The following is a 21,412-nucleotide window of genomic DNA, read 5'->3' as shown; positions in this document are numbered from 1 at the left end:
CTGTGCAGGCCCTCTGGACAATAAGTTTTATCCCTTGATGTCCGTTCAGTTTCTCAGCTCATTACTCATTCTTCATCCTTTTGACTCTTTAAGCATCCTGTGTTGACATTTACTGCCTGAGTTTTCTGCAAGTGACATGCTTGCAAGGCAGAGATGGTTTGGCACATACCAACTTTGTCATTGTATTAGTCAGTGTAATCCTGACAAATTATACTACCAGGAATGGCCACTCAGAAGGAACCTGAGATGGTCCAGGTGGACTTATTTTTATCTCTCTTCTAGGTGCGTCCTCACCATGAGTGTCTCTGTCTGAGGCCTGCCATCCCTTTAGCATCTCTGAAGAGTGGTCAGTGGAGTTTGGGGGCAATTCATCTAAGCAAATGTTTATGTCTGCTTTTGAGGAAGATGAATCACTCCAGTCTCTGTTGCCTGCCCCTCCCATGACTGTAAGGGGATCACTGAGTGACTAGCTTGTGTCAGCGTTTGCTTATGATTCATCTGACCTATTCTAGACATCTGTCTTCAAGATTAAATCATACTTTAGAAGGAGCCTATTCCTATCCCTTGTATGTATGATTATAAATATGAATTGTGTGAGTTGCTCTCAGAGTGGATAATATATGGCTTGTCACATATTGGGTATTGGATCCACATCACATCTAAGCAACTCTGCCAAGGCTGAGCATCCTTCCCTGGCTCTTTATATTTGGACAAATTTAGGGGGGGACCTTCAGTATCCTGTTATACTTGAGGCAGCTTCATGATACTTTGCATGTAAATACACAGCACTTTGCTGTGCCTCTGAGAGGCTAGAAGCATAAGGCTGTACTTGGGAAGGGCACAGAAGGGCCCATTGGACCTTAACTTTAACCCCATAGCGGAATTAATCGTACTAATGATCAACTCTGCCCCCTCAATGTATGAACTCCATGGAAATAGTTTATTTGCTGTGATCCCCGGGCTAGCTGGGGCATTGCTTGCTCCTTGGTAAAATGACTGTCTGCAGTACAGTAAGTAATTGTCCTCAACTTGGAAAACTAAGGAACCTGTGAGGCAACGTGACTAATGTTATCCCTGGAGCAGAGCTTTGGGCTGTCCCAGTATAGTGCTCTATTGCTTCTTTGAGGAGGCTAGTAGCAGTGGAAGGATGTTGAAGGGTGAGCAAGGGCTTGGTTCTTCACTAAATTAAGATTTTAAGAATGCATCTTATGCTTGCAGGAGCCTGCACATACCATCAGCAAAGCTGACGTCGTCAAGCTGTAGAGGCTGGTCTCGCGTTCCCCTTACTCATAGCCAACTTAGTGGGGCTAGAGGTTGTAGCTCTAGTGCAGTGATATCAGAGTGTGATGTGGGCCCCTATTGCTTCATTTATCACTCCTCTAGACTGACTCTGATTTGAGTACAGGGAGGCGCTGGTACAGAGGGAGAGTGTGAGTCTCTGGGGTTTTCTATATGAATAAAATAGACAGGAAAGATGTTCAATGCCTATGAACACTAAGGCATCTGTTCCACTGTGCTTGTCCTTAGACTGGATTTCTGCATCACCCTTCCCACTACAAGGTTATTTACTTGCAAGGGGACTTGGGAAAAGAATTAGCAGCTTGTAAAAGCCTTTTTACCTCCCAGCAAGATGCAATGGAGCATCTTCTGCTTGGTTCGTCCTTACTGTTATCAACAGGAGTTACGCAGAATCATGGTCTCTATTTCTGTTCTGTGCTGGGTACCAGCTTATGCCTGAGCTTTGTATTGGCTCTCAGGTTAATGCAAGCAGCTTGGCAGCATGCACTCACCAAGCCTTGGTGATCCTGGGATCACTGTGTTCTAGATAGGTAGTGCTTTGCCTGCAAGTGGGAGCTTTACTTGACTTCCTATCTTCAGAGAAGCAAAAGTATGTCAGATTCCTGTGAGCTGTGCTTACTGCCAGGCAAGCAAAGAATGCAAAGCAGTGTACTCAAAGTGTTAAGATGAGATCTCAATAACAAAATTGACAGAAGTTACAGACTAGGGAAAGTGGAACCATAAAATGCAGTCTCAAGTATGCGTCTTACCAGAACTGGTTTCAGAATTGTCACTTGGAACTCATGTAGCTCATTGTAGTGTCATAGCCTTACAGAAATTTGTGGGCCTGCGTCAGGACATGGGAGACTTGACATGACTTATAGAAAAATGGCTACTTGCCTAATTTTTTTTCAGAGACAGTGTTGTTCACTGGAAACATGACACTTTTATTATGCAGAGAAGTTGCAGGAGATTTTTGTAGCTGCGTATCTGTAAAGAGTTCATAAACAAGGTACCAGTAGATGGCACTTGAGTCTCATGGCTTCCTGCGATTGAGAAATTGTGGTGTCCCCCTGCTTAGCATTTAAATAAAATTCTTGCAATTCCCAATCTGCCAATACATCTCTCGGGAAACCACTCTCAGAAAAAAAAACTCTCAGTACCATTAACTGGTCCTGCAAACTTTTTTTTTTTTAATCAAATACTTGCTGACAAGCCTGTTCAAGAATTTCTAATGCTACGTTAGAAGGAAGATGTACTGTTAGTCCTTAAGTTGGTGGCCTATTGAATGTGTGACAAAACAGTGCATCTCCTGATGCTGGGCAAACAAATAACTGTCAAAAAAACACTCGGACATTGCTTTCAAGATACGTGTTCCTTCTAGCCTCACACGTAGTAGTTTCTCAGCCTAAGGTATGTGAGGTTAACTGAACTCCCACGTCCTTTCCTGTAGCGAAATCCCTGTCTCCTCTTGCTCTCCCTCTCCTGGATTTTTACTTTTGATGTTCCCTGCCCCCCCCCTCCCCCTTCTCATCTGTTGGGGTTCCTAGGATTTCCTGATGGTCTAGATCACTTCCTCTAATACAACTGTCACATGTCAGGAGGAATCCAGGTTTGGGGAGAGGAGATTTTACTTCCCGTTCTCTGCCTGCTCCTCCAACCTCTTCAGTTCTCTCCACTCCTCCCCTCCTGGCCTCTGATTCCTTTCTCTTTCTACCTCCATTTTACCAACTGACTTTCCCCTGTGACCTCCCTTCAGCTTACGTCTTATCTGCAGCTCTGGTCCAACATACCAAAGTGGCTGTTTGCTAAATGTTATCTTCACTTTGCCTTCCTTGTTCTCAGATCTCTTTGCTGCTGGGCTCTGCCTCTCTATCATCACCCAGTCATTCAGTATCTCCTGTCAGTCCCCTGCCTTTTTCTTTTTTGTGTGCTAGTGACAGTTTATCTGCTTGAAGACCTTTCCCTTCTGTTCCTACAGCTCCTCTATCTCCTTTCTGTGTCATAGCTGGAGGATTTTCTTTTCTTCTCTAGTGTCATCGCTTTTATCCCCAGACCCTAACCTACTCTATCTCTTGTTGCCCTCAAATCCATGTTTATGCTTTCCTGGGTTATTCTTAACCTCTCACTTTTCTCTTTCCCTTCACAAGGAAAGCCAACTTGACTCTCTCTTCCCACTCTCATTGTGGGTGTACTCCTCTGACCACAGTGCTGCCTATATCGCAAGTCCTCCCCATGCAACCTTTGTCCTTTATGTTTCAGTGAACCTTCTTTTAACAGACTGACTTCATCTAGGCCTTCACGTTTCCATTGCTCCACCAGCAACATGGGGCATGATCAGTCCTGTTCTCTCTGTGACTCTTGTCCTCCTCTAGTTCTCCTGCTGCTTTAATCCCTTCTTCAGTCTGGCCTTGTGAATGAATAGTTCGAATGAACAGTTTGATATTTTAATTTCTGGGAAACATATGAGTTGATTAAAATAAAGTTTATTGGAAAAAGTGTTCTGTGCTTCTGGGCAAATTTGTTTTCCCTTGAGCTACTCTAGCAGAAAAACTTAAAAGAATGTCCTCTTCTCATAGTTCTGCTAAAGAATTAGAAATTTTTTTTTTCACGATGCAAAGAATATGGATTTAACACCCTTTAAGTTACTTGTTTTGTGTTTCACATACTTAAAATGAGTCAATGATATAACTTTGATCTGAAATGCAACCTAGGTAAAGCCATCTTCCATACAAATATTGGACTGTGAAACTTGCTGTCATGTGATGTGATGAAGGCTAATAATTCTGAAGTTTCCAAGGAAAATTGAGAAGGTATATTGATAGAAAAGTAGGCAGAGGGAATATTTGTTAAGGTTATGAAAGAGCAGTGGAGCAGAAATAAAGGTCAGATTTCAGGTTTGGGGAACCCTGACAGTTGTGGATTAGTTTTAGTCTAGCTATGGTATCTCCACTTGCTGTGGGGTTCATTATCCCCGCAGCAGAGGCCTTGGAGGCCTTTGCTGCAGGCTCTCTCTGGGTATTGGGCTAGCTGGTCCCCTGTCCGGGTGCTGTCTTGCAGTTTCTGGTCTTTTGAAATAAGAGTAGTAGGTTAAAAGGGACTGTTGCTGCAGAAGAAATGAGGCTTACAGGGAAGAGATTAGGAAATTTTTTTTTTTTCTTAAGGCTGTAGCAAATGAGCAGGCAGACTTGATCTGGGAGCCAAAAGGAACCTTTTTCCAAAAGAAAATAGAATATTTTGAAGAACTGCTTTTAAAATGCCACAGGATTAAATAAACATAATACACGTAATTATGTATTTATTAAATGAACTAGTATGATTCTGTGAAGTTAACTGGAGGAAATGGATCTTAGCACTGAAATTCATTTAAGATTTTTCAGATATTAAGAAACACTAGGCATCAAGGTTGTACTTTTCTCAGCCTTCATATGTTGGCTTGCGAGGGTCTCGCTCTGCTTGCCAGCTGGGAACCTGAGCATAGAAATAAGTTCAATGCTGGAGAAACACTTCTCCAAGTCACAACCTATCTTTTGTGTGCTGCGATGTTACAGATAGGGTAAGTGAACGTACTTAGCATCCTGTTTCTAGGCAGACTTTTTTATGTTCTGTGGTTGATTTTAGCCTTAGCCATACAGGTAGAAAATTGATTCCTTCTACCTCCTCTTGGCTATGTCCGTTTCCTTTTTACCCTTCTTTCCACGATCTCTTTTGGTTAACATCGAGTATTTGGTTAGCAGCTTTTCCTTATGTTAATGCTTTTGTACCCTTTACAGACCGCTATATGGCTTTATGCCCTTTATGCCTCTGAATACGTTTTCTACTTATCCTTTTTTAGGAATAGTCCTTTAAGCTGTATTTGTATAGCATCTTCTTTGATAGGCTTTTGAGGTCTTAGTTACTGCTCAAATCCTGCAATAGTAACTACTCTTACTTGCACTAGAGAGAACGTCTGGGAGGCTTCAGGCTCCTGAGATCTTCTATATGGAAACAGGCTGGTAAATGTACTACTTGTGTATATGGCACCCAAGCGATGCTACAGATCTACTATTTGATAAAGTGAAACACGCTGTAGCTGAGTGTGCATTTGAAGGAAGAAGGGAAGGTGTAGGCATCTCTTGGGGGAGATGGACAGATGAATGGAGTGTATGCTGGCAGACTCTATAACCTGACCTGTTTTCTCTCTCGCTGTTTTTAGATCTTCCCCCTCCAGCGACAAGAGAGAGGCCCCCTGGATGTAAGACAGTGTTTGTTGGAGGACTACCAGAAAATGGAACTGAACAGATCATTATGGAGGTTTTTGAACAGTGTGGAGAAGTTATAGCTATTCGGAAGAGTAAAAAGAATTTCTGTCACATCCGCTTTGCTGAGGAGTTCATGGTGGACAAGGCGCTTTATCTCTCTGGTAGGTGTATCTCTGCCTCTGGTGACAGCTTAAAATTATGGGGTAGAGATGTAGTGATTTCTTTATAGTTACAATGATAAGCTTTGTTGCAACTGGAAGATCTGTCTCATGTTGCATCAGAGTTGCCTCTTTTTCAGCTGTTCTGTTTAAATTAAATTAAAATTAAATTAAATCTCTGTTTAAATATCTGAAAACAGCTCTCGTTAGAAAAGGTATCAATGCTATGTTAGCTTGGGTATTGTGAACCTTTGCAAAATACTGGGATGAGGTGCAGTCGGCATCCTTTCCTCTCTTCCCTGGATAAACATCCCATGTTTTTATTTTCCAGCAGATTCCTTACAGGATACTTTAAAGACCTTTTAAATGTTTACAGTTGTACTCAAGCGGTTGTTCACTGGCTGATGTGCTTGCCTTTCATCAGTATCTTTTCCCTGCTGGCAAGCAGAGCACAAACACCTGGACTTGTAGGGATGCTCTGTCCCATGTCTGTGGGGCTTTAAGAGGTTTGCTCCATGAATAATGGAGACCTCATGCCTGTTGCTCACAAACTGAGTAGTTGGCAGATTGAGCATTTCTTGCTAAGCCTGCATCTGTTGTGCTGTTACATTTACGCTGAACAGCCTAAATTCTCTATTCTACTCTTTACCATTCCAGAAAAATTTAGTTATGTTTTCTTCCGTACTAGAATCCCCTCTGAATTCATTCTTTCAGTACATTAACAAACCAATGTACTATCTCCAAACCCATACTCTTTCCAGAGAGATGAGATTATGAGGATAAGTGAGGGAAATGCTCTTTGTTATTTAAAAGAATGGAAACTTTTTCCGCATTCTGTTTGTTTTGAAGGAATTGATTGGAAGGATCAAGTCTTTACTGTTGAATTGGGTTAGACTTGCAATGCCCACTTACTAAGAGTTGTGTCTCTTGTTACTCCTATTATATGAAAGCCAGTGCAGCCTCTTTTAGCTTCAGGAATTCTTTGCTTATAGTTCCTTCTGCTCAAAGTCCTGATTACGTGTACAGTCATCAGTGTTCTCTACACGTGAGCTTTGTTTCTGGGTTTGTTCTTTGTACGAAGTCCCTCTGTAGTGCAGATTTTCTTCTATACATCCCAAGTGCACTTCTATTAATCACAGAGGAAAGCCTTCCATCACATTTGACATGCATCCAGGAAAGGACCTTTGCAGACCACACTGGTGAGAAAAGCTGCCACACAATCGACACACGTTTGCTGGCCTAATCCCTGCTCTGGATAACAGCAGCTGTTCCAAAGACTGCTCCTATCCGTATACCTCCATTTGTCACCTTCTTTGCTCTGTCATGTTTCTCTCGCCCCCCCCACCCCTTTCCCATCCATAGCTTCTGGAGTGTGAAGAGGCGTGGAAGGGCTCCAAGGCAGTTCTCTGTGTTTCCTGTGCAAGCAGATGGGCTTAGTCCCAGAGCCAGAGGGGGTACATGCAGTTACGTGGTTTCTATTTGAGACCCAGTACACGCTCGTGTTTAGAGGAGGAACAGCCTATGCAAAATCTTATATAGCATGTGCAAAAGAGGGACAAATGGCTGCAAACTCCTTAATAATGTTTCCTTTTGCAGGCTCTTTTGTTCAGGGATTTCCTAGTTTTGTTGAGGTGACAGGCACTGTTGTGTAGTTGGAGCCTAAGGCACTGGCCTGTATAAGTTACTTCTCCTTTTTGAACATTGTTGTCGTGACCACCAGGCTATCGTATCAGGCTAGGCTCCAGCACTGACAAAAAGGATACTGGGCGCCTGCATGTGGATTTTGCTCAGGCTCGTGATGATCTGTATGAGTGGGAATGTAAACAGCGGATGCTGGCACGAGAGGAACGCCATCGCCGAAGGCTGGAAGAGGAGAGATTCCGCCCTCCCTCACCACCTCCTGTCGTCCATTACTCTGACCACGAATGCAGCATTATTGCTGAGAAACTTAAAGGTAAGTAGTTTTGTGGGATGTGCTCACCCTTCTGAGTAGGTGTTGAGAGAGACCTGTATTCTTCAGTGTATTCTTCAGACTTGTATTCTCAGTTCTTACTGAACTGAGATGATGGTGCCATCTAGGTCTTGTAACTTCCTAGGTGCTTCACGCTATATGTTAAAGTTAACTCAGAGAATAGCTGCTGCTGTTTAACAGTAAGGAAATGGCAAATATAGGAAAAAATACTATTACCCTGTAACAGGGCTGCATTCATCAACAAGACTGTTGCACTGATGTCTCTCCTGTGCCCTGTTCTCAGCTGTACGCTATGAACAGCTCTCCCAGCCAGCTATTTATCCGAATTGTATATTTGGGTTTGTTTTTACAGAAGGTCAATCTAGAATGCAGCATTTTCTTACAAACAATCTTTTTTCTTTTTTCTTCTTCTTTTTTTTTTTTTAACTTTAAAACAACTAATTTAAATCCAAAGATGCTCTTTGAAGCCTAAAACCCATCCTTGGCCTGATTCTGATTCATAGGATATTTTCTTTCATGAAAGAATACATCTAAATAGGTGAATGAGGCTCTTCAATAGGTTTCTAGTAGTTGGTTTTCCTCTCTTTTGCTCTGCTTCAATTAACAGAGCTTGCTCGGTCAACCTGATGTGTGACTTGTGTAGTCTTGTGTTCAGATAGTAACTGTGTTTTCAGGAATCCACCCTAAGTAAGTTGACCTTTGAGAGAGCAATTCAATGGAGCTAGGGAAAGGACCTGAAAGCTGCACAGGTGACCTTGTTCTTCCCCAGTCTAAAGATGTCCTTTCTTGCTGCAGATGACACAAAGTTCTCAGAAGCAGTACAGACCTTGCTTACGTGGATAGAGCGTGGAGAAGTGAACAGAAGAACTGCAAACAACTTCTACTCTATGATTCAGTCAGCCAACAGCCACATTCGCAGACTAGTGAATGAAAAAGCAACTCATGAGAAGGAGATGGAAGAAGCTAAGGAGAAATTCAAACTTGCTCTCTCAGGGATTCTAGTTCAGTGTGAGTAATATTTCTGCACTGAACATTGGTTGTCTGTTGTTGTAGGGGAAGACGCTTTACTTTCTGGAACATGGAGAGGCCATACAAAAAGAGTTCCAGGAAAAGAAATAGCAATCACTTTTGTGCCACTACGGCTAATTTATAAGTATATGTCATTAACTTGGCAAAAGTTTCTTGTGCTATTTTTTTTATTGAAGTAAGAGCCCACATCTGGGGGAAGAAGAGAATGAATTTTTAATTTTTTTCTCTTTTAATTATAGTCTATTAGTAATTCTGTCATCTTTTCAACACTCTGCACCTCTGTGCACAGTCAAGGTAAGTTCCTGGTAATCTGATGCCTCAGCGAAGTATACAGGATTTATTCGCCAAAGGTAGGATGCAGTAGAACGTTCTCAATGCACTGTTCTGAGCAACCTAAGTTACACCTTAAGTTAGAGTGAAAACCATATGCAGAGTGATGTTTTGAAGCTGGGTCTTTCAAATCCCAGAGTACTTTATTTAACCATGAAGTAAGAGGCATGGACTGTATTAGTTTCAGTATCTGATTTATAACAGTTCCTCAAACCGTTCATTGCCTCTTACACGTTCCGTCTTTAGTAACTCTGTTTTTTTTTTTTTTTTAAGATTACTTTCTGCGTAATTGTACCAAGTCTCCTTAAGCACCTTGGCTAGGGTGTGAACATTCTTCTCTTCGGTTTTATGCTCAATTATTTGGGCTGTTACTCATTTGATACTTGGTTTTGATTCTTTGTGTTCATGATAAAATATAGGGGCACATGATCCAGAAGGAGATACAGTAAGCACCGCGGAGTAAGTAGTAATGGACGGCATGTAACTCATCTTTGTAAAACACCCACTGGTATCTCAGCCACTTGTAGTTTTATTAGTCTAAACAGCAGAGAGCCAATTTTATTTCATAACTGTTATGCCGACTACGACATCCCAAATGCGGAAAAAAACAGCTGGGTGTGCTTTCTGCTGCTGGGTGAATTCTAATTCCATGAGAGGCATTTTATATTTTTAAAAATCTCTGCAAATCTTCAAAAAAAAAAAAAATTTTTTTTTTAGAAGAAATACACCAAAGAAAAAAGAAGCTTTGATAAGCTGATGCCAGAAGCCCTTTTCTTGAGAATGCGTTGATGGGATGCTGTAATTTTCAAGCTGTGTGTTCTTTAGGACTGGAACCACTAGGCAGAAGAATATCCTAAGTGCCAACTTCCGCAGTTTTACGTAATCATTGCAAATTAACAAGCAAATGTTCACTGTTAACACTCCTTGGCGGTGTTGCACAGAGCCCTTGAACTTTTTCACTGCAACATGTGCCTTTTTTTTTTTCTTCCCCATTTGAGAGCAGATGCAATTTTTCTAGTTGGTCATTACTCTGTGAGCATTTGGCACTGGCCTGGTGGAGTCCACGCTTTTCTTTCCAGGCAGAGTCCCTTTCCTGAGCATGGCTTCAGCACAGTACAGTGTTATAACAAAAGGTTAGCCAAACCACCTGCCTGATTCCACTCTTTTACTCCTTTACTCCTCTTGTTCGCCCTCTCTGGATGATATTCTGGCCTGATTTGACTGCTGATTTGATACTACAGTCGAGCAGATAGTGGCCGTGTACCATTCTGCCTCCAAACAAAAGGCTTGGGACCATTTCACGAAAGCTCAGCGTAAGAACATCAGCGTGTGGTGCAAACAAGCAGAGGTTGGTAATTTTTTATTGTGTTAGATCCTCCAGCACAGTCTCTTTCATATCAGGATGTTGATTTTTAACTTTGCACAATGCTCACGTGGATAATAACGTCTTAATTCCCATCTTACACTGCTGAATTATTCAGTCATCTCTTGTGCTCCAGGTAATAAATTTGCTCTTAGTATTTGTGTGACTAGTAAAGATAGTTTTGTATGCTGTTTCAGGTTGTATAAGATAAGAATTATAGATCTATGTGAGAGGGATTTCTAGAGAGATGTGAAGAGCAAAAATAAAACAGCATCACTGAGAAATCCGTTTTGTCACACTTCTATTGACAGACTTGAGAGATGGAAACAATTGCAACTGGGTAGTCCAGAAAGCTTGAGGGAAGATGTCCTCATATTTGCGTACTTACCTAATGCAGTGACGTTTCAAATGAAATACAGAATTTAAAGATGGAGGCAAGAATGGGGATGATGGAGGGAGGAATGTCTTGCAGGAACAGCAGTTTGAATAGTTCTCAGTTGGTTCCTGACTTGATATTATTGAATCCTATTTGATTCAGGCACAATATCAGAGGGGAAAAAAACCTAAGGTAGAGAAAGCCTATTTTCTGGGGAAGTGATGGTATGCCAGAGATTGTTCCTAGAGTCCGGGATGAAATCCATGCTGTCTTCCGTCCCTTCTGCAGTAGGGATATCGCATTGGCCGCATCTGGCAGCAGGCCCACCTGGATGTCTTTTGGCTGGTCTGAGGAAGACTGAAGGAGATTTCTGTGCTTCTGGGAATGTGGAGGGCTAGCGTGAGTAGCAGAAGAGCCCTGTGGGTCCCCCTGGTCAGAGTTCTTGGTCTCTCCTGTGGAGTGTCACTAATGTGTTTAATCCCTAGGAAGGTTAGTGCCCATAGTGATAACAAAGGAATTGTCACCCAGGGGTATGAATAGCTATGAAGGAAAAGGCAGGAGACTGTATTTTTCCTGCTCACTAAATTAGGGCGGGTCTTGAATTGATTTTTCTCTCTGACAATGAAGACTTCTTTTTAGGTAGCAGGACTGGTATCTGAAGTGTAAAAAAGAACTGCTATGAAAGTATACTAATGCAAGGAGATATTTTTGTGTTTGGAGATATTCATTCTTTGTTCACTGGGGAAGTGCTGGCAGTGTGGAGATGATGTTGTTTTTTATGTGTCAAAAATAAAGCAAAGCAGATTCTTTCCCATCTCAGCATACCCTTAACCAGATTTCCAGCCCAGTGGGTTGCCAGCATTCAGCAAACCCATGCTGGGAGTACCAATTTGGAAGTATGAAATTGCAGTCTTGGCTGAGGGATTTGAAAGGAGTTGGGCCCTGTTGTCTCAAGTGTTCTTGTGACAGATGGGTAAACAGGTAAAAGGGTCTTATCTGGACACAATGCCAGTTAGTCAGGTTTGGGTGAGAGATCCTAGTCTGTGTGATAGCTTTGGACCTTTGTTTGTTCTTTATCTTGGTTTCCTTACTTAGAAGGCAAAGGTTGCTGTCTGTTGGACCTCATTGCCTGACTTTTCGAAGCCCTATGCCATCGCTAATGAGTTTGTCCCCTTGAGATAGGGAAATGACAGTGCTGTGGGGAAAGTGAAGGCGCAGAGCGAAGAAGTTGTTGCCTAATGTTGCCCAGTAATTCTCTAGAAGACAAGTGCTTGTTTTTGTGACTTCCTGTTTAGATCATGCTCAGGATTTCTTGCATGTGACCATCCTACAGGAGTGTGTGTGCATATGTCTGTGTAGATCAGGTAGAACTGCAAGTTTGGAAACAGTTTGTGACCCCTGCCCCCAAGTGACAAAAGAGAACTGTCTTTTGAAGTGTTTAATTCCTAGTGAAAAGAACTCAAATATATAAACAGTAGAATAGCGAGTGAAGAGCAAGGTTAGCTCTCTTACCACAATAGCTTGCTCACTCAATCCTCCGGTGTGATGCTGAAATCCCGTTCAGCTACTGCTTCTCAAATGCCTTTTCTGTGATATTCTGGTGTCTGTTTCAAAGGCTTGTCATGGTAGAGACCTAAGCTTGAGAACGCTCAAATTCTGCCCAAATCCCCTGAGTGTGCCAGTCCATCGGCCATGAAGCTGCTCTGCAGAGCACTTCAGCACCTTTCAGATCCTTTGGCTCTCATTGAGCATTGCATCCCAGAACTTGGATGCTGATTTCTGTTAGAGCCTCTAAAGGTTTGATTGCACTGAAGTCCTCTCAGGCTGGGGCACCTGAGTGCCAAGTGTTGTGTTGTGATGCATCTGGAGGGCATGATTTGCATCCTCATTTCTTCTTTACTGATAATACTCAGCAACAGGGGAGAAGAAATGGCATGTAATATTTGAAAATATTCAGTTAGTTCTGCTGAAAACACCTATGTTAAACTTACAATATTAAATGAGTTTATTGTTACGCTAGGTAGCAACTGCTCACCAAGCTCGTGGTTGGAGGTTCACTTGTGACAGTGCTAAAGCTGTTTTTTTAAGTTATCACCCTTTTCTCCAGTGTTATTCGGCACCATGTCTCTGAACTGTGCAAATGCTCCTGGTCTTGTTTCAGTATGAAATAAAACAACTTTGCTTAAACAGCCTTTGAGAAAGTTACTGTGGCTTGTTAGCCTTAGCCGTCTTAAGCGCTTTTTTTGTTTTTTCTTTTTTAATTAAGACTGTAATAACGGGTGTCAAAAAAGAAACCTATTGTTTTCTAAAGAGTGTTAGTTTCTGTGAAAGGCATAAGGTTATTTGAGCTAGGACATGTACATGGAGGAAGCATATCATAGGGTACTTTCATATAGGAACAGTCTTACAAGGTTGCTTTTGGTGAAACAATAATTAATCTAGTGCTCTTAGGTGTTAGTGCAAAATGCTTGTAAACTAGGTAAACTGTAAGGGTATACATTATAATACAGTAGTTGTTAAGCTATTTTCCAGAATATATCTAACTTAATCTGTAATAAAATGTAGACCCAGTGATACTATGATATGTATATAACATTAACCAACAGAAGTGTATATCAGGTATCTGATGAAGCCTCTATCGATAGATGCCATCTGCAAATGCATAAGTAAATGACAGATTTGAGATGACGGCATGATTTATAGGCAGAAGAAATTGCTTTTCTGGGAAGAGATTGTACATCTATCATTCACCTTCTTTCTAGAGAGGCAAAGAGATCACAAGCGTAGGAACGTGGGCTTGGCTTTCTTCACCTTCACAATGTGATAATAAAGAGCAGTAAAGTTTATCTGCAAAGCAGAAACATGATCAAATGTTCTATTTTACATTTTCTATATTGGGAACCTTCATGTGACTACTTGAAAGCCACACTGCTCCTGCCTAGCAGGGAGTAGGTACTCAGAGTGACACATCATACCATCAGGGCTATAACAGTGTAGCAATCGTAGGTAAATGAGAATTGTATGAGAGTGTGGACATACTTGTATACAACAGCATGCTCTTCGCTGGTCAGCATTCAGGATTCTGGGGAATAAGTTGTAATGATTCTCAGTAATTTTAGGTGAGCTTTTTTTGTGTGTTATGAGGATATAAACCAGGACATTCATATAAAAGAATGATCAGTGGGAAATATCAGTCCTTATTTGCGTGCAGGTTAAACCGTCAGTGAGTTACTGTACATAAGTATTGACTGGTATTTAAAAGCAATGTATGACAATGATATAGCATACTATGAATACTCATTCATAGGCTGACTTTTTGTTGGAGAGAAGCTCTTTAAAAGGGAGTGCCTGCATTTATCCAGTCTGTGTTTTGAGAGACTAAGTTGTAACTGATTCGCAGGGAAGACTTAGATGCTATGTGGAGCGCTGTGTTCAGTTTTGCCCCCCACCAAAAGAGATGCCAGTGAACTGGAGAGAGACCAGTGGAGGGCTGCAGCCCAGAGAATTGAGCTTGTTTGACCTGGAGAAGAGAAAGCTGAAGGGAGCATCTAACAACAGCTTTCCGCTATCTAAAGGGGACTGCAGGGAGGGCAGAGACGGTCACTTCACAGAGGTGCATAGCGTGAGGGCAAGAAGCAACGGACACAAGTCACAACAAGGAAAAGTCCAGTTAGATTTAAGGCCGCAATTCTACCCCATAAGAGCAATGCAACCCTGAGATGGGTGAATCTCTGTCTTTGGAGATATCCAGCTGAGTTTTGACTAAGGTGCTGGGCAGCTTTATCTAGGTTTGTAGGCAGCCCTTCTTTGAACAGGGAAGGGGTGGACTAGAGACCTCCAGAGGTCGCTTCCAATATCAGTCTTTATGATTCTACATTTCACTCTTGTCTTGAATTCTTTGCTGGAATTTGAGCAAAGTTGACAAGTTGGCGATACATGTATGACTTTTGGAGAAGCAGTATGTGAGGTGTGTGTATGCGGGCCACCCTTCAGCATAGCTACAACCCCAAAAAATTTTGATATCTTTAAAGTTAGAGATAATAGCCAACCTTTGACCTTCTGGTAAAAAAGCAGATGATAGAGATTGCACAACTTTAGAAAACTCTAAATGACTGTTCTCTCCTGGGAAGTTTGCAGCTATGAATCTCCCCATGAGGTTGCACTTCTGGGACTCCCTTTCCAAAGCCCACTCAGTTGAACCTTTGTTTGGTGCTAAAGGAGGAGCTCATATTTTGTTTTACGCCTGATAGGCCAGTTGCTGGAGAGTCCATTTTTTTGCTTTGAGCCCTAGCATTCTTGTTTTCTTTTCTGCTTACCTGAGATTGCTTACCGTGACTGGGGTGGGAGCTCTCTCTCCATTTGGAGCTGTCTTTTGTTCCAAGGTAAGTTCTTCCAGTGTAGAGACTGTAAGACCAGTGGTGTGGTTTGTTTCAGGAAGACTTGCTGTCTGTCTCAGCATGCTGTTCTCCTCCAGATTAGGGTCTTTTCCTAAAAGAAAGTGACCTAGAATATGCATCATACTGGTCCAGGGTTTGGCAGAACTTAATTATTCCACAGGTCATGGCATCAGAGGAAAGCCGAAGGGCAGCCCAGGGAGTGGGTGTGTGTGTTGGGGAGTCACTGGGCTGGGCTAGAGTTTTATTTTTAGTACTCTTGTCAGTGATTTAATGCAGTTTTGCCAACGAGTGCAGGCATGTGCTGTAGCTGAGTGTGCCTCATTAAAGAGCCATGGCAGCTTGAGACCTGGTGAAACATTATGCTACAGTAGCTACCAGCCAGCATATTTCCTTGCTTAGGAAGGGTCTCACTTGAGTATTTGGCATCTTTGATGCTTTCCCCTCCCCTATCTAGGGTTCCCCTTTGGATGCTGAGCAGCCCTGGTCTGCTTGGTCAGGGCAGTAATAAACAGTGGCCCTTCTTGCTGTGCAGTCAAGCCATGCCTGGCCCCTCTGCATGCCCTGGTTTGTGGAGGCTTTTCCAGTTTCAAGGCCTTCTTGGGGTCTTAGCTGTTGGGCAGAGTCAGCTGAAGACAGTGGGAAGATTTTTCTTTGGACTCCAATCCAGCTGCAACTTTCTATTTTGTTTCAAGGGCAGGCAGCAGTTCTTTTGGAAGCGTAGCCAGCTCTATTCTGTGCACTTGGGGACTTCGTTGTTCTTACCCTTTCCACATTGCTGTCCCCAAGGTCTCCATTTCTCCAAGCCAAAAGCATGTTTGTTCCCCACATTGGCTGCTCTCAGTGGAGGTCTCCTTGGCACTGGCAAGCAGGCTTTGTGATCGCTGCAGGGTGTTAGAGTGAAGCCTGAAAAGGGCTGGCTGTCATTTTTATTTCATAAGTCTTCTCTGTATTTTCTCCTATGGCTGTTTCTGGGATGTATAACCTAAGTGAAGTTCTGGTAAGCTGACATGGGGTAGGGACACATGGCAGCCTGCACTAGCCTCTAGTAAGTATTTTTGGCCTCTCCATCTCTTGGAACATTTGCTCATCGCTTTCTGAATATTTCTTGTCCTGCTCTGCGGAGAGAACGGAGATGGGGGTTAGGTATTTCCTTGCCTTGTAAACGGGGTGATGTGCAGAGCTCTGTCACTGTGCCCAACATGAGTTAGCCTGAGCAGAAGACAGAATGGGGGATCTTGTCATAAGGAGCTCATGAGGTTGCCTGGCTCTCATTGTACGAGGTGAAAGGACTGGGAAGAACACGCACGTGTGAAGCAGGACCCGCTGTGGTTTGGCGGCCAACATAGAAGGCAGTACCTTCATTCTTTTCTCTTCCTCTTCTGATCCCTCGTGTGGACCAAGGCCATGGCAGAGCATGGAGAAGATCCCGGTGGTGGGAGGGAGAGTCGGTGTGGTGCAAGCTCGGTTTCAGTGGCAGGCACAGGGGCAGAAGGGAGAGAAGCTTCAAAGCTTGCCAGGTTTGAAGTACGGAGACGGCTGGGCAGTCTCTAGCCTCTTCATGTTTACTTGTAATTCCCTTTCCTAACTGGTATGACCCCCATCTCAGGTGGGTTGTGTTGGAGTAGCCATGCAGCTGCGTGGTGGAGGCATGTAGCAGTAAGGAGAGGAGTGGGGTAGCACTAGGGGACAGACATGCTGCAGCAGGGCAAAAGAGGAGCCTGGGCCAGGTAGCACTGGGTGCCATGTAGGGCAGTGCTTGGGAAGGTGTGGGATACCTTGTATAGCAGAAGAAAAATGTCAGGAAGACGCGTGCCTCTTAAAGGCAGATGCTGCATATATCAGGAGGGAACATCACTAGAAAGGCACTGAGCAGGAGAGCGTGGTAGGAGTCCAGCAAAGAGTAGAAGGGAGATGAGAGTCAGTATGCCAGCAGTCCTGGCAGATTAATTCACGCTAGACATGGTCCTTGATTTAATAGCTTATGCCAAAAATTTCTCTCATTTCACCTTTCTTGTATCATGGAGTTGCATTTTGTTTGCAGACCTAGATTTCAGGATCTCCTTATCCATCCAATGTGTTCCTTGTAATCTGTATTTAAAAAAACTCTGCTTTCTGAACTGTAGGAAATCCGTAACATTCATAACGATGAACTAATGGGTATTCGAAGAGAGGAGGAAATGGAAATGTCTGATGAAGAAATAGAAGATCCATCAGAGATGAAAGAAACAGAAGAATCAGGTAAAATCACTTCCCTGCTCTTCCCTGCCTGCTGTTGCTGTTCTTCCAATCCTCTGGTCCCTTTTTGAATTTGCTGTTAAGACATCCTATAGCAGCAAGTCCTACAGTCTGATCTCGTATATATAAAACACACTTCCTTGTTTGGATTTGCATTTGTCATTTTCCAGTTTTTATTAACTGTCCACTTTGTTATATGTTATGAGACAGAGATGATAGAGAGCCCTTTCTCCCAGCCAGGTGTTATATTATATACGTTTGTCGTGGCCCCATTTAACTCCTGCTTTCTCAGGCATTCCTTTCATGTATGTTTTTGTGTCTAGTTGTAGTGCTCCAAATTCCTGTCATTTCCTGATTGTTTTGTCATGCCTACTCATTACTGGAGTAGGGTAAGCAACAAGTTAACTGCTGGAGATGTTCTTGATATTCTAATATCTCCTGTGTTGTCCATCTCCCCTTTCCATATCTCTCTGAATTCTATGTTCTTGTTCTTATTGCAGCTTCAGGCTTGAGCTTTCCAAAAATTTTCTCCTAAATTAACAGTTATTTTAAATCATTGTGTGCTTGTAGAGTCTGGGTCCAAAAATTCCTGCCTCGGCCTGCCGCTGCCCTCTACCTCTTGCTCCCCCACCTTCACATTGTTCCCCTCACTCCCCGTGACGGAAGTTGCCGTGAACTTTTGCTTTGCAACATCCCCGATTCATTCTCTATCGTTTCCTGAAGGAAAGCTTGCTAATAGAGATGAGCACGGTTTCTTCATAGAAAATTCCATAGAAAATGTTTTGAAACTTTCCCAGAATAAATAGTAATGAATGTTAAACCCTTCAGGCGTTCCACCCCAGAAGTTTTGAGAAATTGTTTTAGAACATGCAAAACATTTTCTTTTAATCAAGGCAACTTGCTTTATAAAAATCCTTTGATTCCTGTTTCATGTCCCTATTACATGTAAAATAATACTTTAACGTACTTATTTGGTACAAAGTCTACAGAGAACACATGAAAGCAGTGGCCAGTATATTGGGTTCTGGGAAGATATTGTAACATTATTCCACTGAAATATTTTCTAAAGGAAAATCTGGTTTTGAGAAAGCCTCATATTTTAACTGAGTAATTTTCCATCAACATATTTTTCCTCCTACTTTTCCATTCCTTATGTTGACTAGTGTGGTGGGATAGTTGGGATTCCCAGGAGGGACAAACCTCATCTTGACAAAGGAGGAGCTTAAGTCCACTGTAGTCTGCAGTGGTAGATGCTTCTTTCCTTAACTCGTAGCTGCAGTGCACCCAGGTGGCTGTGTAATCCAGTCACTGTGCAGCAAGCTGCACTAGCTATTCAGTCATAACCTGCTCATGTGCACATATCCCTCAGTGCTTGGTGTTGTAGCCAATGCTCATTCCTCCTCACCTGTGATGGTCAGTGTGACCTAAAGCTATGTCTGAACTGCAGTCTCCAGGGAACCTGCAGTCCATAGAGCTGTACGTGGAGGAGCTGTAAGCTTCCTGCAGCACATGGCTGAGCTCCCTGCTTCTGCAGCCACGCTGATCTCTACCTGCACTGTCCCGTTTCAGCACACTGATGATGTCTGCACAGCACCTGAGACATGTTTGCACAGCAACAGATCAGCATCCCAAGGTGCTGAATTATGATGGGGCTCTGAGCAGCATATGGGCCAATAACAGCATTTGGAGAGGCTGTAGCGAAGGTGTGCGGCAGTAGACATGGCAGTAGTCTCAGCATAGGGCTCTGTGGTGAACTGAGTGCTCCTGCGTCTTACAGTTCCAGTGCTGGTACTAATATGAGAACCGCACTGTCCAAGTATCCCTTCTTCCTCTAAGTCTGTCTGATTTTTCTGGAATGGATCCAAATCCAAGCTTAAATATTCTGATATCAGAATATAACTGCTGCTTTTTTTTTCCTCTCCTTGAACTTCTATCATCAAGAGTGGCTTCCTCACATGTTTACTGTAGGGGAAACATCCTGCCAAGTTATTTCAGAGCCGTTTTCTCTCCTGTCTTGTATATCAACTGTATCCAAAAAAACGGATTCTGTCTGGTGCATGCTTAATGGGGGATAGCGATCATTCCACTAGAAAACCCTTCACTCCTTTTATTTCAAAGACTTCTGCATATTTTTATTTGCTTCTTCCTGTTTAATTTTGTTTCTCTGTCTATATTTTTAGCTGTATTCTATCTTTACTCCATGTTCCCTAGCCACTGTCACATGCTGGGGTTTGATGCTTGCATGCAGGAAATAAAAGCTGCATAGTCCAAAAATATAGTGAAGGCCTCTTCTGGATTTTGAGGTTACAAAATCAAACATTCAGGTTAGGAGATGCTATTATGAAGATTGTGTAGGAATACTCTAATGCTGTGACAACAGTATAGCAAATCTCAATGCCAGTTTTTATACACGGGGAGGATATTATTTTATTAGGATTTTATTAGGGAACCAGTGCAAAATTGATTTCACTGGTTGACACGCATGCTTTTGTAGTCACATGCTCACAAGCATCAAAACGTGTCCCCAGGTAGTCTGTCCAGTAGTCAGACATCAGGACGTGCATCCGAAAAGTATGCCAAGCATGCAGGCACTAAAGAGGCTTGTGTCCACTTGGACAATCTAAGATTCCTTCAGGTGTCATGGAAGACAAGGGACTCCAACTGTTGAGTCCTCCTCATGTCTTCTGCTTCCTTACTAGGTTGGTGATCTGTGCTGATTTGGGGTCTGCCTTGTTGTACCCATTAGGATCTGGCAAGGGTTGTCCCACCTCTGTGAGTCATTTAGATTCACTCACTGTCGTCTTTTAAGGTTTTTAAGTTTTAAGGTTTCTGTTCTGGTCTCTGTCTTCCTGCTATCATCTCCCAAAGGAGTCAGGAAAATCTTGAATCAAGATTGCTTCCAGTTTATCTTCTCTGGATGAGAATCTGGGATGAACCCACCCTGGTAACCTCTCTGTTCAAGCTGAATTAACAATTCTTGAATGCCCCCAAAGTGTGTTTTTTATCTCCTGTCCCCTCTAAGCAAAATTATGGTCTGTTTTGCCAGACTCTAAAGGTTTCAGACTTGCTCATCATGCTTTGCTTAGCTGGTCTAAACAGAAGCAGCCAGGTCCTTACCTTTGTCCTAAACAGTGTAGTTTGTCTCTAAGCTATCTTTTGTCTCAGAAAACTCTGAACTGCCCTGTTCTACAGAGATTTTTGCTAAAAATGTCGTTTCTGCTCTCCAGCTTCCTTTCCTGAAATAAACAGGTGGACCCCTGCCCCACCAACTCACTGTCTCAAAAGCACTGTGACTTTTTCTGCTATTACTGGAGCGTTTAACTGGCAAATAGGCTCAAATCTTGCCGACTATGTTAGTGTTTCCGTGATGTTCAGGCATGTTTCCCAAAGCCGTTGCTCTGCTTGGGAGATTTTCTGTTTTTCACTTGAAGACTTTTCTTCCCCAAAGGTGCTTCCACCTCCCTTTTACACTCCCTAAACTGGCCAGTGCAGCTGCAGGCGTGGTTACATGTATATCTTTCAACTGTTAGGGCAGCTTATATAATCCCCTTTCTTGGCCCCCACTCTGTGTGGCCAGATGGTGAATGGTGGCAGAGAATAGATCTAGCTGGCAAATAATCAGGCAAAAGCAACGGCTTTATTAGAATCTGTGTCAGTTCTTTGCATTCAGCAGTTCTGGAGCTCACCTCAGAAACTGCCTTTTTTGTCTAGATCCGTCAAAAGTTAATTTTCCCCTTGTTATTTGATACAAGCAAAGCATTTTTTGCTCTACTGAATATTACGGGCTGTTCTCCTTTTGCAAGTGTGTAAATATGTAGAGCGGAGCCCATCATGGTTTCATTTGCAGGGGAACGAGTGGGGAGAGTTAGATGGAACCCACTTTGTTTCCATGCAGCAAGTAGCTGGTGCAATGGGACTGTCTTGACTGCCTTCCAAGTACAGTGTTTGAATCCACCTCAGCAGGCTATAACCATGGCCCAGGTAATAGGGGTATGAAGCATGCCTGTGGGATGTTAGGATGTGCCCTCCACAT

The 21,412-nt window shown here is 42.8% G+C and overlaps 1 protein-coding gene across 2 annotated transcripts in view; it reads left to right on the top strand.

The window, feature by feature from the left end:
* Positions 1-21,412, top strand: part of ENOX2 (ecto-NOX disulfide-thiol exchanger 2) — a 56,917-nt gene that overhangs the window by 22,840 nt on the left and 12,665 nt on the right. For both annotated transcript variants that reach the window (XM_068956603.1, XM_068956604.1), the window contains exons 5-9: positions 5,474-5,680; positions 7,398-7,631; positions 8,445-8,657; positions 10,250-10,356; positions 17,268-17,382. In XM_068956603.1, the coding sequence (XP_068812704.1) occupies positions 5,474-5,680; positions 7,398-7,631; positions 8,445-8,657; positions 10,250-10,356; positions 17,268-17,382 (876 nt within the window). The remainder of the gene's footprint in view (positions 1-5,473; positions 5,681-7,397; positions 7,632-8,444; positions 8,658-10,249; positions 10,357-17,267; positions 17,383-21,412) is intronic.

The sequence above is a fragment of the Struthio camelus genome, chromosome 11, assembly GCF_040807025.1.
Source record: "Struthio camelus isolate bStrCam1 chromosome 11, bStrCam1.hap1, whole genome shotgun sequence".
NCBI classification, from domain to species: Eukaryota; Metazoa; Chordata; class Aves; order Struthioniformes; family Struthionidae; genus Struthio; species Struthio camelus.
The sequence above is the reverse complement of the archived record's forward strand: the minus strand, read 5'-3'. Positions and strand labels throughout refer to the sequence as shown.